This window comes from Haliaeetus leucocephalus, unplaced genomic scaffold, assembly GCF_000737465.1.
Source record: "Haliaeetus leucocephalus isolate CR32 unplaced genomic scaffold, Haliaeetus_leucocephalus-4.0 Scaffold228, whole genome shotgun sequence".
Lineage (NCBI taxonomy): Eukaryota > Metazoa > Chordata > Aves > Accipitriformes > Accipitridae > Haliaeetus > Haliaeetus leucocephalus.
The window spans coordinates 21,164,460-21,180,494 of NW_010972664.1; the positions used below are offsets into that span (position 1 = coordinate 21,164,460).

Sequence of the window (16,035 nt, forward strand, 5' to 3'; positions counted from 1 at the left end):
ACAGAGCTGAAGGTATTTTGATATTTTCCATGTAGTGCCTATTCTGGGAACCAATGACCTTTTACCATCTTGAAAAAAGAAACCTGTTTAATATTGGTCTAGAGAAATATTTTTGTCTTTGATGTAGTATAAACATGAGACAGCCACTGCTTCAGCAGCCCAGTCAACCATACGCTGTGTTTGATTATCAAAGAAGTTGTCTGTGGTTTTGGTCAATGCTTAGATACACACGGGGGAAAAAAAGGACTTCAAACCTCTGAGCAAGATGACTTGTCAGGGCCCTGTTGCCTGCTATATTAACTGCCCAACTACAGGGTAGAGTTTCTCTTTTTGATCAGAGTTGCAGACCTGCAACTACCAAATACTATCAGCTCAGCGGTGTGACCTGAGAGAGAATGGATGCTAGGATAGAAGGACTTTGCTCTGATCTAGTACAATGGCAGAGACTCTAAGGTGATTAATTACATCCCCTCTAAGCTTCAAACTCCATCTTTAGGTGAAGGCAAGTGGTTCACTGCACTAAAATCACCTTAAGAAGTGATGCACCAGTCCGTTCCCAGGCTGAAGAGGCAAATCCCCATGTTTCAGGACTACGGCATGAATTCTGTATGCAGGGATGCTGTACCACAGGACTGAACCATCCCCTCCCAGGAGATCACCATGGAAGGCTGTATGGAGAGAGTCTCCTTCCATACTGGCAAGCAAGCCCTTAAAGAAACAAGAGTAGAATCAAGATTACTTTTAAGGCATTTCTGTCTCTTTGAGTACCCTACAAGCTCTCACTGCAACAGATCATCTCTTGCCAGAAATTCAGCCAAATCTTCAGAGTGTCAGAGGCTGGAGGTGGAAGGTAGTTTGCAAGATCGCAGGCACTTGCCACTTTAGAACCAGAACTGCTGTCTCTGACATTGCAGGACTATGACCACAGCATCCCAGAAATTCATGTTGGGACCAGGACTCTGCGGCCTAGTCCTCCATAGTAAAGAAGATAGCAACCCTCTTACAGCAACAGGCAGAGCAGACTCTTGTCCCAATCAAAATTTGCAGCAAAAATAATTTCAAGAATTGCCACCACTGCTTGCTTTTGCTAAGAAACCAGTGGTTTTATAGTACAGTCAAGACACTGTTTCCAGCAGTGAATGACTTTTCCAGTGAAATCTGGATGTTCATGCAGGAAAAGAAAAAAAAAAAGACATCAGTGCTTGTTTTTGATATAAACTTAAAGGATCTTAATATCTTTCTCACTTTTTTTTTCTGCACATCTCTCCTCAGTTTGTGCTAAGATTATTACTATCATCACTTTCATGCTATGCCTCTTCTTTTCACTGCCCACTGAAAGCATATCCAAACATATTAGTAAAGATTATGAATTTGCCATGCATGCAACACTGCAAAAGCCAGATCAGCAAATTCAGTATGCGATCACCCTGGTAACATGGTGAAAGAAGGAAGCCGGCATTTTGTGCTGTGCCACAAAGTAGCCCGCCTGTTCCACATGCATTGGAGGCAAGCTCAACTGAGCCTTTTGACATGTGGCAGCTTTTCCACAACGCAGATATGCAGCAGCTGATGTTGGAGGTGCATTTCAAACCTGGTCAGGCTTACTTCAGTGCTTGCTGGGATAACTGATCAGCTGCTTCCCATTGTGGGGGGAACACCTGTGAAAATCCGAGCATTCTGGAATAGATCCCATTGCACAGACTGGTGAGAAGGAAAGGCCAGGTGTTTGCGCTCAAATGGCTGCATGTGCTACCGACACAACAAAAGAGCATGGCTGAAGAACACAAGCCTGTATTGTCTGACAGTCACTACGCTTAGTAATTCAGAAAATCCTAATCTGTATTTGGAAAATAACATCACTAATCTGCAAAGGTCTGTCCCTCCGCTGCAGTCAGACTCTCTGGTTTCAGTTAAACATCAGAAAAAAAATAGCCCAGGTTTAAAAGTGTTTAGGCATGAAGAAGATACACATTAGTCACCCACGGGGAAGTTTTGCTATCCTCAGACATTTATCTTTCCTCCACTGCAGAGTTAACCAAGACAGCTGCCTATGCAGTTCTTTCCAAACAGGAAACATCCTTCATTCTCAATTCTCATGAGCTGAAAGAGTTAAGACTTTCAAACTTCTGCATAAGCCCTATATGAATTGTCAGAACTGATCAGAATGTGACCCCAAGCAATCAGACAGCTGAGCCACTGTTAATAGGTAGCACCACATGCATGCATGGATGATCTCTGGTAAGTCACCCCACAAAAATCAAATGCTGCCTAAGGTCTGTGCTTATGCATTACAGGAAATCTCATTCAGAACCCAAGTTCACTTGCCTGTGTACTGAAGAAAAATGCCTCACTGTAGTTCCACAAAATACTCCCTAATACAAACTTCTAACCTTGATTGGCTCTGCTGCAAACGAGGCAGTGTTTCTGCAACTCCAGTGAATGGTGTTAAGCTGTCAATCAATTGAGAAGCAGCAATACAGTACAGTTCTTTTCCACTGCCCACATTCCAGTTGTCCTTTTTTTCCTCTAAGTGTTGCTGCTATTAACAATTTTCTTCTGCTTGGTGGTATGCCATTTTGATGTCTGTGTTGGTAGCGCTCCTGTCTTGTTTGAATCTATGCAAGTCTCTCTTGATCATGTTTTATGAAATGTGACGCTCCACTATAGAAAATAGTTTAACATTCACTACAAACTGCGGGAGCTAACTGGAAGCCTGGAAGGAATCATTAGTATTTACAAATACATGAGCCATGCCATTTTTGAGATGTCACTGATTGCAGCTGCATACTTCTATATACTCACATCCCACCACCTCACTCCTTTTAAATATTGCATCAAGCCATATGCTGTACAATGCTGCAAGCTGCTTGTAAGGAGCCTGCAACATTATGTATCTTCTGAATCCATTTACAATCCCCACAGCTGTTACTTGACTTGCAAAGTTACAAAATAATGCAGAAAACTCAGTCACTCTAAAGCCATTTCTTTCACATCAGTGGTCAAGCTAGGTTTCAACTCTGAACACCTAATTCATTTGCACTTGTTTTCTTCTGCTTTTCTTCTTGTTGATCCAGGAGATTTTCTAAGTCTAACGAGCATTACTGGCACTTTCTCAAGGAGATCTTTAGAATTCTTATTCCCACCAAAAATGAATTGGACTTGGCTATCAAGTGCTTAACGGTCAGATTTTGAGAAGCATTAGGGCATCTCTATATGCAGGTGGAGGGATTCTCAAGAGAGCCTATTTACATTGACATCTTCCTAAATACATTATGTTGCTGGAGTACAATTATTTTTGAAAAAGTGACATGGGAACACAAGTCATGTACATGGCAGAAAATGTCATCTAAACCTTCAGCTCAAGCCCATATCCTGGCTATTTTGCCCTGGTTTTCAAGATGCTGTAGAGTATGCTGTGCAGCATTTTCTCAAAGTACTGAGTGTCTTGGGTTGGTATTTACTCTGTGTAACAAACACTAAATTTTACTCAACACTTCCTGTCTGGACTGGCACATCATTAACTTCAACTACTCCAGTCCCTTATTTAAAACCTAGAATGGATTCCTCCAGGTGTGATTCTCCTAGGGGTCCCTCCAAAGACTTACTCAAGATCAAAGAGGGGACATTTCCAGATCAACACGCTAGATGCTGAGTTCCTGTCATGCTCTCATAGTTGATACGTCAAGACACCAGTGATGTGCTCTAGATCCTGTACTGTGTTCTGTTCAGTCTCCACCATTTGAGACTGGGACGTGACATGTGAAGGGTGCAGGCAAAGGCAGAGGGGAACGATAGAGGAACTTTCATGACTGAAGAGAGTACAGGCTTTGTTTTCTTACATGAAGGAAGTGATACTTACGCATCCTTTGAGAGGGCTCTGTTCAGCCCCCATCCGATTCTAGCTTTTTCCTTCCTGTGGCCTGAGTGTCCTGTCACTGCTGTCTCACCCTTTTATTTCTGGTAGGCCTCCCTCAGGCCCCTAGCCCTCACTGGATTGCAATTAAAGGATGATAAGTAAATATTTTTTTGGAAAGTAATAGACAGGATTAAGATCATGTCACACTAATTGTTCAAGAGGAAATAAGAGTGCAGTGTATGGAAGAGTTATACTGTATTCTAACAACAAGCTAAAACGAGTCTCCATAACACTTCTGTCCAGCTATTTAACTCCATGAAAAGAGTGGTTAAAATGGTCACAGAAAAATCAAGAGTCCCTGGTGCTCCCTTCAGATCAGGCAAGCACAAACATTCACTCCCTGGTAAAGTTTTCCAACTAGCTGGAAGCCAGACTTGACCAGGCACCTTGGCAAACAATAGGAGAAAGAGCAAGGAAAGCAGAAATGCTGCAGAGGTCAGCAAGGTACTCCATTTCATAGTTTTTGACACATCAGATAAATATATACTACCTGTCTCCCTGTCTGCTGAACTGTTAAGCTACCCTGCGCTGCTGTGGGCTTTAGTACAAACAATCCATCAAGCGGTCACTAAAAATCTAGCTACTGAACTCCTGAGCTTCTGGGTAAAGAGATCTCCTTGGCTCAAGGAGACAACCTTCTCTCTACAGCCCCTGACATTCTGAGGGAGTCACCACCCCTCTTAGTCATGCCAGCCCCCTGCCTTGTCTGGGGGAGAGCAGAGTCGGGAAGCGTGATCCATCAGCCGGGCCAGGATGGTCAGTTGCTGGTGACAGCACCCTCCCTGCATCCCTGCAGGCTGCACAGGCACCACCAGTCAAGTGTTAGGGAGCTCAGTACTTCAGCAGGACCTCTCCTCAGGCTTGGCTGAGTAAAATAGGGCAATTCACATCCTCCCATCCAGACTATTAACAGGCTCCAAATGGTTTTTAGGATTGCCCTTTTAAAGCAAGAACTGTCCTCTCTCTGCTTAGTATGGAGCTGAGAGAAATGGATATTACCAGAACCAGAACTCAGTGGTGGCTGGAACCCCTTCCACTCCCTGAAACATCTCCCATCCCTCCTCAAGCTCCTTCTACTTACACCTTGCCTGCCTGCCTTCCCTCCCTGCACTTGGACTCCCTTCCCCCAGCTCAACAGGCAGCTACCAGCAAATACAGATTTTAATTTATTTACTTTTAAAATAGACAAACAGATGATAAGGCTGGAGCCAAACCCTCCTGAAAAGCAGATATGGAATCCCATCACAACCCAGCTAGAAGTACATTTCTCATCCAGGTCTCCAGAAGGAAAAAGTAGTTTGATTGCTTTGAAGATATAAGCTCATCCCAACTTCTAAGCCTACGGGATAAAATCCTGCCTGTTAATGTAATATTCCCCTTCCATCAAATTGTTCCTCTGGTTGTTCTCTTACCTCCTGTGCTCTGACTAGGATGTGGCATCTCCTCTGCTGATTCAACCACTGATTGGTGCAGCAAGGAACAGAGGGAATCTGAGGTTTAATTTTAAAAAGAAATGTCTTAACACACTGGAACTTGAAAGTTGCAAGCTAACATGTTGGCACTGCCATTTATTCTTCCAAGTATTGCATGGGAGGAGTGAGAACACTAGGAATTCAATAGTCCCCTAAGCAGTTCGATCCAAGATCCTTTTCCTACTGAGGTGAGACAACAACATTTCTGACTTCAGCCCAGCAAATCATTCAAATGTCATCCCTGTTCATTAAGAATCTCATCCAAAGCTCATTCAATGCAAGTGAAATTAAGTATACAAATGTCCTTCAGAGATGCCTGAAGTATTGGTAAACTCAGGGGTTTGTCACAAATTGGACTTCTCTGAACCATGGGCTGAAAATGTCCTTCATTCCACTTTCCTTTTTTATTTTTTTTTTCCCCAAGTGCTAATCAAAACCATTATGGAAGTCTTTCAGCACACTTTGAAGTGAATCCTTTAACTGTGATCACAAAGCACTACTACTTCATTTTCTTTGAACTTTTGACTTTTTAGGCTATCCTCATCTGTAGACTGCTTTTAGTACAAGAAGTGTGCCAACAGTCATACTAAGAAAAGAAAAGCAGGAGAGAACAGGTCTCCTATAATGATGCTCATCTAGTTTTTTCAGTTTCAGTAGTTGTATCTCAAGATGCCTCTCTCAGCAGAGCTCTTAGTAAAAACAGCACAAAGAAACCAAAGACATCACCCTGGCAAACCTCCATTTACCACAATCAGTATTCCAAGGCCACTTTTACAAAAGATGTCACAAGTTACAAGTGAGGTATTCCACAATGGATATAATGCCCTACTAAGCCAAAAGCCAGCACAGAAACAAGGCCTTAATCCACAAAAAGTTAGATTTCACAGCATCTGTCTTCTCACATCTTTTTGATGTGCTCCCTGCCGGGAATAGTGACCACATCTTCCTCCTCCTCCTCTTTTCCTCACTCTCTTTCACAGTCTCTTCTGATGGGCTGGGAGGAAGGCCCCCTTCTTCTGGATTAAAAACCTAGTAATCACATTGACTGCAGCTTTGTGCTGCTGCTTTCCTGCTCGATTCACACATCTGGAAAGAGGCGTTTATTACACACAGTTAGTAAACTATGTGGAGATCGGACAGGGAATGGAAATTAGAGCTTACTTTGGATGGCTTCAAGGGCCAAATTAATTTTATATCATTCCACATTTAACAGAAGTGCTGAACTGGCACCACCCAGGTTAGAGACTAAGATGGACCATACATGGAGAAATTGCGACATCCTGTGGCAAGAATGGGAAATGGCACGCTAACCGTTACCGGTTTTAAATGGACGACAATTTGGGCATTTCCTGCAATCAAAGCCTCAACAGTGCTTTTATTGCTGTAACTTTGTTGCCTGTAACTTAGATTTTTTTAATAACTAGCAAAAAGATGCCACAAACCATCACATGCACCCACCACCACAACAGTGCTGTCATTTAACAACTGCTAACGAACAGAGAGCAGAAGAGCACTATCTACATAATTAAGCTTAAAGCCAGATGGATGACATCTTGCCAGGGGCTTCACAGATCCTCGTGAATTTCAGGGGAAAAGTCACATTCAAGAAATTCAGTTCCCTCCCAGGCTTTGGAGGACAGAAGGAAGACAGAGTAGAGAAACTCATCATCTGTTTAGCTCAACTTCTTTGCCTTCTCCCCCCTTGTCCTGCCTTTCTGCACCCTTCCCCACTTTTTCAGCTCCTGATCTAGGTCTCCCATTTTCTTGCCAAGACCACTTCAGTTCTGCTCTACTGGCTGCTCACCCTCTCTCTCCCTCTTCCCCCTGCACACTGGTTCTCTACCACCACACTCTTCTACTAATTTTTCTTTGCTTAGCCAGCCAAGTTTCTCCTCTAAAACCACACTTTCACATCCAATCCATCTTCTCTTTGTCCAGCCACTATTCTGCTCTCAACTAATGCCTAATCCTACCCTCCTTGTCTAAATTTTCCACTTCTCTTTGTCTGATTTTACAGTTCAAACACATCAGCAAGTCATCACAGCATAACGAGTCCATCAACAGAGTAGTAGTTCATCTTGCAGCAAATTACACCATCTTATCTCAAGGTTAATGTGAGATAAAATGCATTTGGCTCAGCCTCTTTCATGGGCAGCTAAACTAGTGCACTTTACTGCAATTTTGCAACATGCTAAGCACTGGCACAGAGTTAGTCCGCTCAGTCACTGCACAGTAACTCACAAAGGTGTGGACAGTTTACTCGTACATCTGAGCACCTGGTGTCCCCTCAGAGCCAAGTGGCTATAAAAAAAGTCATCAGATAGACAGCACCCCAGCTCAGCTACAGTCTTGTTCTGGAAAAGCTATTACTGAAAAAAAATGAAACAGCCAACCCAAAAAATCATGCTACAGCCCGCAGCTCTGAGGAGAAAGCCCGCCAGTCAAGTTCTTTGAAAACTGTAACTAAGAAACAGGAATCTTTTTTGATTGCTTACAGTTTAGTTGCCTTCAGCTCACCTTCACCAGAGTGACAGGATGTGTCCTTGATGCAGACAGACCAACCTGCCAGATAAGCTTTGAGTCCCTTTTCCAAAGCGCTGGTCAGAGACAAGGTTGCCGAGTTTACTGCCTGGGATCAAACATTTTCTCAGAGCCTTTCATGTTTTGGGATCTTTTTCTTTGGAAATGGCTGATCTGCATTTAAAAAAAAAAAAAAAAGACCGATTCAGACCAAACCTCACTGCTTCGCTATTGCAGTGTATTCAGCAGCACACACCACCATGCCAGGGGCTCTGGCCAGGTTTCACTCCAGCTGCAGATCCACAGGAATATGAAGACTTCAGGCAAAGAACATTCAAGATAGTAATAATCAACACATCTTTGAACATTTGTAAGGCTGTTCACTGTCCACATCTGTAATTCACAGAGATTTCTCTGAAACGTTAGTTAAAAATAAGCCAGTATTTCACCACCCCCCACCCCCAATCTAATCTAAGCAAGCTCCATGAACCTGAACCTTGAGCTTTTTAGCTCAGCTACATATACCTTCCGTGAGCAAGTACTAGTCTTCAGGCAGCTATGCAGTGACCTGAAAACTTTTACCTTTTATTTTCTGACAGGTTAGTTTTCAGCCACATCAGTCTCCCGAGATGGTTCCCCACATAGTCTTTCAGCTGCCAACACCAAGAGATCAGAGGCAGTGGAGCCAGGCAGCTCATGGTGAACAAAGAAGAAGGTGGCAACATCTCACATTTAGTCCAATTTAATGCAATTAAAGTTAATAGCAGGACTGCGCCTTTTTGATCTTCCACAACTCCAGAAAGTACTCACTTGTTAAGCTATGCCCTGACATTTTGCTGTACTCTGTCAAGAACTCATGTAATTGTTCCATTATTTCTTCTCTACCTGGTTTCCATCTGGTTCTTTTCCTCATCAGAAAAACAGAACTCCAGGCCACCTGTATCCAGTCATCTCTGAAAACCTTAAAGTGGAAAAACGTGAGAGGGTGGAGCTGACAAAGAATCATTTTTTTGGCCAAAGTACAGTTTACACACCTCATTGCCTCAAGGCAGATGTCCAGCATGGAAAAAATTCAGCATGGAAATTATGGAGTTCTAATGAAATGAGATACAAAACAGGAAAACTGAATCTGATCATGAGAAATGTTGGGCAACTCTATTAAAAAGTGACTTTCATTGCCCCTAACAATAATTAAAATAAGAGATCACATTGTAAAGCTCTCTAGTAAAATGAGGGCCTTTACAGCTTGCTGGGTATCTTTAGGGCATGGATCAATCCATTGCGGAAAGTAGTATCCTATACATGTCAGTCAGCAACAAAGCTGTGACAGCATTTCTTAGTTCAGACCCACATGCGAGTCTTCAATTGACCCATTTTGATCAACTACCCTAAAAAAGAAGTTGTTGCTTCAAGCAAGTGATGGGCCTTTAAGAAAGTAAATCAGCATTCGAAGTTGAATTAAATGTCTATGCGTAAATTGGCAGAGCCAAGGAATTTGGAACCACAGTTCTAACATTGCTCTCTTGTGATGAAGCACTGAGGGGCCACAATTTTGTCAGACCTGGCAAGCTGTGAATAATTACTTGGTATACAGAGTTTTATATACAAAATAACTAAAACAAGGGACTTCCTTCAAGATTATAGGCAGAGGAAAGGGCCCATTTGCAATTCTGCTGATTTTTACGTCCTATTCCAAAAGTCTCAGCGGCATTGCCTCCGTATCTCCTCAGGCTGACCAAAGCGTTAGCCGTTCCTGTTTAACGGCACGAAGAAGCTTCCAACTTTGTTCCTCACAGCGAGGATGGCCTCCTCCTTGCAAAACCAGCAATGTTTTGCAAAGCCTAATGTTTATTTGTAACGCTTTGTGCGGGTCTCTCCAGATGCTTTACACGTGCAAAAATACCTCTCCGGGCAGTGGATACCAACCCTATTTTCACCACTTTACAGCCGCAGAAGTCCTAAGCAGTAACAAGCAAAGCCAGGAATAATACCCAGGCTTGAACCCAGTCCCCAACTGTCATTCCTAAACCAGTTTTCTTAATCACTAAGCGAGGGTCCGGGGGGACTGGAGCGCATCACATAAAACAACTCCGGCAAGAGCCGTTAAAAACCAAACCCCACCTAAGCCCGACGAAAGATGAAAAGACGACGAAAGACCCGCGTCCCCCCCTTTCCACACCGGAGCAGGACAGGGCTGCGCCCCCCCCCCCCGCCGCTACGCCGCGGGCTCCCTCCCCTCCTGCGGCGGCACAAGATGGAGGCGGGCGGGCCTGGCCGCCTCACAGGGCCCTGCGGGGGAGGAGAGCCAACCCCCTGCCACCGGAGGTTCGGAGGAAGCGGCGGCAGCATGCGGGAAACGGCCGGGAAAAACCCCGAGGGCCGGGCCTAGTCCCCGGGGAAAGGCCCGAGAAGCCGCCGCCGCCGCCCCGCCCGGGGAACCTGACCGCCCCCCCAGAACCGGGCCGCCCCCCCCGGCATTAACGTCCCGCCGTAGGGGGGCGTGGCATCCCCGGCCCCGCCCGCCGGCGGTCGCCATGGGAACGGCGGCGCCATGAGCCGTACGGTGACGGGCGCGGTGCGGGCCCCGCTCCTCGGGGACGGCCGTCAAATGGCTCCCGGCCGGACCTTCCACTGCCCCTACGGTACCGGGCCCGGCCGGGAGGGACGGCGTCCTCCCCGCGCCCCCTGCAGCCCCCGGGGCTTGGCGGGGGGGAGGGAACCGGTGCGACCAGGCCCGACACCCTTCCGCGGGGAGGGAGGTGGCGTCCAGCGGGGCTCGGCCGGGCCCCGGGTGGGGAGTTGGGTGCTGGCAGGGGACGGGACGGTTGCGAGGCGGTTGCGGCTGCCCGAGCAGGCCTCCCGCCTCTCTCCCCGACCGGCCGCCGTGCATAGACGAGGTGCAGGGCCGGAGCGGGCCGAGGGGCTGTCACGGAGAGGCCGGCAACCGGCTAGGCAGGGAAAGCAGGTCTGGAGCCGGGAGGATGGGTGCAAGCCCCAGGAGCGGGGCAGAGCCCCGCAGGGGTAAAGCGTTAGGGTTGGCAGCGGTAAGGAAGCTGCCAGGAGCGAGGAGAGGCTTGGGACTGCAAAACATTTGCGAGCTGGAGGAAAGTCAGCACTAGCTCCGTGTCCCAGAGGGACGCATCATGTAGAGGACGATATTTCCACTGCTTACCATTGCGCCATGCTTTCTTTTTTCTGTTTCATGTCTTCATCTTCTATTTTAACTCGGCAGCGCTTCCAAAGAAAGTAGGTTTTTCTTCAGTCATGTGCGTGTTCCACAGAACAGTAGTAGTTCAGCTCTGAGGCTCACTTGTGTGATGGTGGAATTTCTTTGATACGGAGACATGTACTTCAGCTTTTTTCTTCCCTAGTTGGTTTTATACTCTCATATGGACAGACAATGGAGCTTGACGATTCATGCTGATTCCTCAAATATGTAACTAGTTCCATTTGTTCACTTACCTTTCAGACCCTCTGTACACACTATCAAGTGAGAAGGACCATTCAAAGTCAAATGTCCACGTTCAGCTTGTCGGTGATAAAGTGGTAGGTGTTGGCCAAAGATAGCTCACGTATGCACCTTATGTTTCTGCATGTATGCATACACATGGGTAGAAACTCTGTCTCAGTTCTAAGCTGCTCCCTTAAAACAGCAAAATACAAAGCAAAGGAAGCAGTTTTATCTAAAACAAGACTTAACACAGGGAGTAACCATGATTGCAGGCCTAGGGTGACTCTGTAGCAGCAGCCTAGAAATGCCCAGTTTCATGTCCTGAGTAATTTCCTAAATTGTGTGTCAGTACTTTTAAAAGACTATCTCCAAATGCTGTTAACAATAGCTTGTATGTTATTAAGATCTACAAAACGAACTGGACAGTTCTTGGGCTGTTGTTGAAGCAGAACTGTTAAAATAATGTGTTATTTCACATGGTGCCTTCTCATTTACCTTGGGCACTTACACTACAGTTCAAGGTAGCATAATTAGACAGTTTAAAATGAACTAGGTAGCAACAGCTAAGCAGCCTGTAAAGATTGCAGACCCGTCCTGATTCTTCATCCTAGGTTAGTGCAATTTTAACTTACTAGCTAAGCCCTCAGCTAGTTAGCCCATGCTTAGCTCCCTACTGCATTTGCTCCCCTGCTATCAGTATTCACCCCAGCTAGTCCAAAACCAGCTAGGGCATGTCTGTGGGAGTTGCAGTCACACCTTCAGAGAGCAGTGATTGATGGCTGGACAGGCTGCATATAAGTAGAATGCCAAAGGAAAACAGACTCAGTACAACTGCACAATGAATTGGATTTTAAACAGAGTCCCCTGAAGCTATGCACTTGACTGAGCCTGCAAGGCAGATATTCTGAACTCTGAAACTCCATTGCTGTACCGCGAGGACAAAATCCCTGAGCAGCTTTCCAACAATAGAATCAAGAAACATTTTTTTGAAGAATGTTTCTGGATGTCTCCTACCCCATTATCTCAGACTCTTTCTTATATCTACATGGAAAAAATGTGTGTTTGTCTGCCTCTCTGTAGAGAGACATACACATGGAGCTGGGAACATTGCCTGTCATCATAGAGATCCTTGCAACAGTATGGCTGTGTTAACAGTTCAGGCCAGACAAAGTAAGCAAGCATACTGTCACTAATGTCACGTCATAGGTGTAATGTTGTGGATGGGTATGGTGACGGACTCACTCTGACTGGCATAAAACATGTTTTAAGCATATGAATCAGCAAGTGCATAATGTGCAATTCAAAACAATACATCTTTGAATTCTTACTCTATCACAAAACCGGGTGGACAGGGGTTGTGATGATATTAGTTTACAGGGTTTTCCAAATTCCTGAAAGTTGAATTCCCTTTGGAGAGAAATGAAACAAAAATGCAGTCTCATGCACAGCAAGCAGCTACTCATAGCAGGGTACCTACATCTTCATCATCTGACACTCTCTTACACTCTGGTGAGTTAGTGTGCTTGAAATGTCACCACTACCCTATACGCATCTGAGTTAGCACCTGCTGAAATGAAAGGAGCGATTCATAATTCAAAAATTATTTCAGGCTTTACAGAAGCTCAAGCCAATATAGCTACATCACTTATACTTGAGTCACAATTGCAAAGATTTACTGGCAACCATAAATTTAGAGATTTAAGGTGTATCTACCCAGGAGAGTTAGTGCTTAGAAGGAAGGGTGTGGATTTTTAATGTGATCATTTTTGTGTGCTAACTCCCATAGAGATATTTTTAACATATGCTAAAACTGTTACAGTATAAAATAATGTAACTTTGTAAGTGGAATATGTTACTTCATTTCTAGAGCACACCAAATAGGAGGGAGTTACGTGGGGTAATGTGCTAGAAGTTCATATTACTGCATATTCACAGTTACTGCACGCTAACTTCTTTATGTAACGAACCGTTAGATCCTTTGATTTTAAGTGTAAGTTTAGACACTGGAAAACAGCCAGAAGGCATAACTGTGCATCTGCTGCTAGTCTGGTATGCTCCACATCTTGAGAAGTACCATCTAGCCAGCTGACATCATTAGCATACGTATGCCTTCTTTCCCCATCCCAAATGTGCAGTCCTGTAAATCACAGCAAGCTAAAATTCTGATCTCTAATGCTGTTTGAAATTGCTAAATCACTGCCTCTCTTCTTTGTGTCCGCACGAACATTAGGTAAAGGCACCAATGCTCAGAAGTATGTTTAGTAGCTTGATTCATTTCCCGGGCCACAGTTTGTGCCTGGAGGGCAAAGATCCGGTGCCTCCATTTATTGACCGAAGATGGAGACGGAGGGCTCAGCAGCGCCTGGAGGCTCTTCAGAAGCTTGCTGCGTAAGTGTTCTATGGTTGGATAATTTAAAACAAACATGCAAACAAAACCGACAAAAACCCATGCACACTGAAGTGGAGATGACTGCAATTTGCTCCTACTTATATTTCCCTTGAAATTAAGAGTTTGCAGCTGTTGTGGAGTATGGTTGCCCATCTGTTTCTTACAGGGTGGATGTTGCACATTCCTTCATCCCTGTGCTATCTGCTTTGCAGCGGTTACCGGGAAAGAGAGTTATTTCAATCTCTTATAGATCAGATAAGTTATGAAGACTTCAGTGACTCATGTGTGTTACTTCATCAGGAGCTGTTTCCTTTTGGTCCCATGCAGTTGCAGCTGGTTAGATTGCTTTTGCTGCTCATGCAAGGGTGTATGGGGCCTGAACCAGGGCACCACATTTTTAGTGCAGGGGTTTCTTAGTTGAACTTTCTCCTGGCATCACAGTTTGGGCTTCTGATTCAGCAAATATTAAAAAAAAAAAAAAAAAAAGTTTACATGTTTTGCCACACCATGTATTTTTTTGAGTCCTCTTGTGGCTGTATTCAAGATGGTAGGCATCAGCCTAGGTAGTGGTTTTCAGAAGTTTTTGCTGCATTAACAAGCTAACTTTAGACCGTAGGCTTTTCAGATGATGTGTGCTCTGGGCTTGTTGGTAAATTCTACCACATGCCAGACAGTGATCGAAGATGTTTAAGAATGATACAGCGGATTTCACACCTGGTTTTGTTCAGTTTCGAAAGCGTATTCTTCTCATTTCCATAATAAAATAAGAATATTTTTTTTCTTGTTTTCAGCATTTCAAACTGTCCCCCGCACATGAAAACCTCAGTGGCTTCTTATACTTTGCCTGTTATTCTGTAACAAGAACTTATTTGACCCCTGCGCCACTTTAAAATTGATTTGCATTTCAACAACATGTATTTGCAAAATGCCTTGAAATTAACAAAACATGAGAAATACATCCCCTCTGTTTCAACCTGCACTGACTGACAGTGTTGCTGATACAGAAGATAGAATATTTCCCAGCTGTCTTCTCAGTAGTTGCATTGCGTCTGCAAGGTTACCAGGAATAAATGCTCATTTATTTCAGCAAAGTCAGCAAATGTAAGTCAAGGACATGCAAGAGGCAGGATCTGTGGAATAAAAGGGGCTATTTCACTGGGTTCCCATTGTGCCTATAACTATACCATAATAGGATGAACAGCTTATGCTAATAAAGTTAGATCATAAGAATAAGTGCCCACCTGTGCTGAATGAAACACAAATCCATCTGGATGGAGCAACAGTCTGATATGTAAAGAGTCAGCTAGTGGAACTAGTCAGCTCAATTAACTCATTTGAATTACAAACACAACTTCACAATAATAGGTTGATTAGTGCTGAGCAAGTATTCTCAGGTTACAGCACTGCATCTCAAAACATTCCCCTCTCTTTTGTTATGTGATATGACTGAAAGCACTGGGAAGAGATGACTTTAAACTTACCTTGGCAGTAAATTGTATGTCACGGGAGGTTAATGAAGCATCTCTCTATAGGCTTTGCTGTAGTGGGTAGCCATACTGTGGCTCCCTGAGTTCCACAGCACAGCTCGCGGGGCTTAGATGAGGTCTTTGAAGACAACTGATCTCAGCATGCGATCCGCTGTTTTGATCCCAGCTGTCGAGCAATATTATGTATTGTTAATTGTATCTCTGTAAATATACCTCTGTATTTAAAATTAGGCAGCAGCAACCAACTCCAGCACCCACAATCCCGTACATCTGAGGTCCGGATTCTTACATATTGCCAAAAATGGTCTTACGAAAAACATGACCTTCAGGACTTGCCATATATATAGCTTAAAGAAATGACTTACCTTAATGGCATGATATGGGTTTTTTTTTTTTTTTTTTTTTTAAAAAAAGAACTTATCTTTCTTGGTTTTAACTACCTTGCAGGTTGAGAAGAATAAGACTGGAGTATAAAGTGGTTGTGAAATCGAATAGCAATCCTCATGCATAGCTTTTCAGGGACTCAATTCTACATGTTCTCTCACTGACTGCCTTAATGAGGTCTACCTCATGGTCTTCCAAAGCTTTAAAATAAAGAAAACACTCCAAGATGTTATAGTGAAAATTTTAAACAGTCTGCCTACTTCAAAATGGGGAAAAAAAAATGAAGAAAGACTGTTCTTGCAAAAGATATGCTTGTTCCAGCACAGGTTTTGAAACATTCACATGATCATCCTAATTTTTCTCCTTTATTGGAGAATTCAAATTGAAATTGCTGATTCTAAAATTTTCCACGTTTG

At 44.1% G+C, this 16,035-nt stretch overlaps 1 protein-coding gene and 1 long non-coding RNA gene across 2 annotated transcripts in view; one reads left to right on the forward strand and one right to left on the reverse strand.

Moving 5' to 3' along the window:
• Nucleotides 1-512: 512 nt before the first annotated feature.
• On the reverse strand, nt 513-10,101 carry LOC104831711. The gene is made up of 5 exons (XR_774324.1): nt 10,030-10,101; nt 7,884-8,082; nt 5,329-5,406; nt 1,606-1,701; nt 513-708 (listed from the first exon to the last, which is right to left on the reverse strand). It is a non-coding gene; the product is annotated as an uncharacterized LOC104831711 (long non-coding RNA).
• Nucleotides 10,102-11,373: 1,272 nt separating this feature from the next.
• The window catches only part of MAATS1 (MYCBP-associated, testis expressed 1), a 30,295-nt gene continuing 25,633 nt past the window's right edge, over nt 11,374-16,035 (forward strand). Inside the window, exons 1-2 of the mRNA XM_010567461.1 lie at nt 11,374-11,454; nt 13,590-13,747. Of these exons, the coding sequence (XP_010565763.1) occupies nt 13,602-13,747 (146 nt within the window). The 5' untranslated portion in view covers nt 11,374-11,454; nt 13,590-13,601. The remainder of the gene's footprint in view (nt 11,455-13,589; nt 13,748-16,035) is intronic.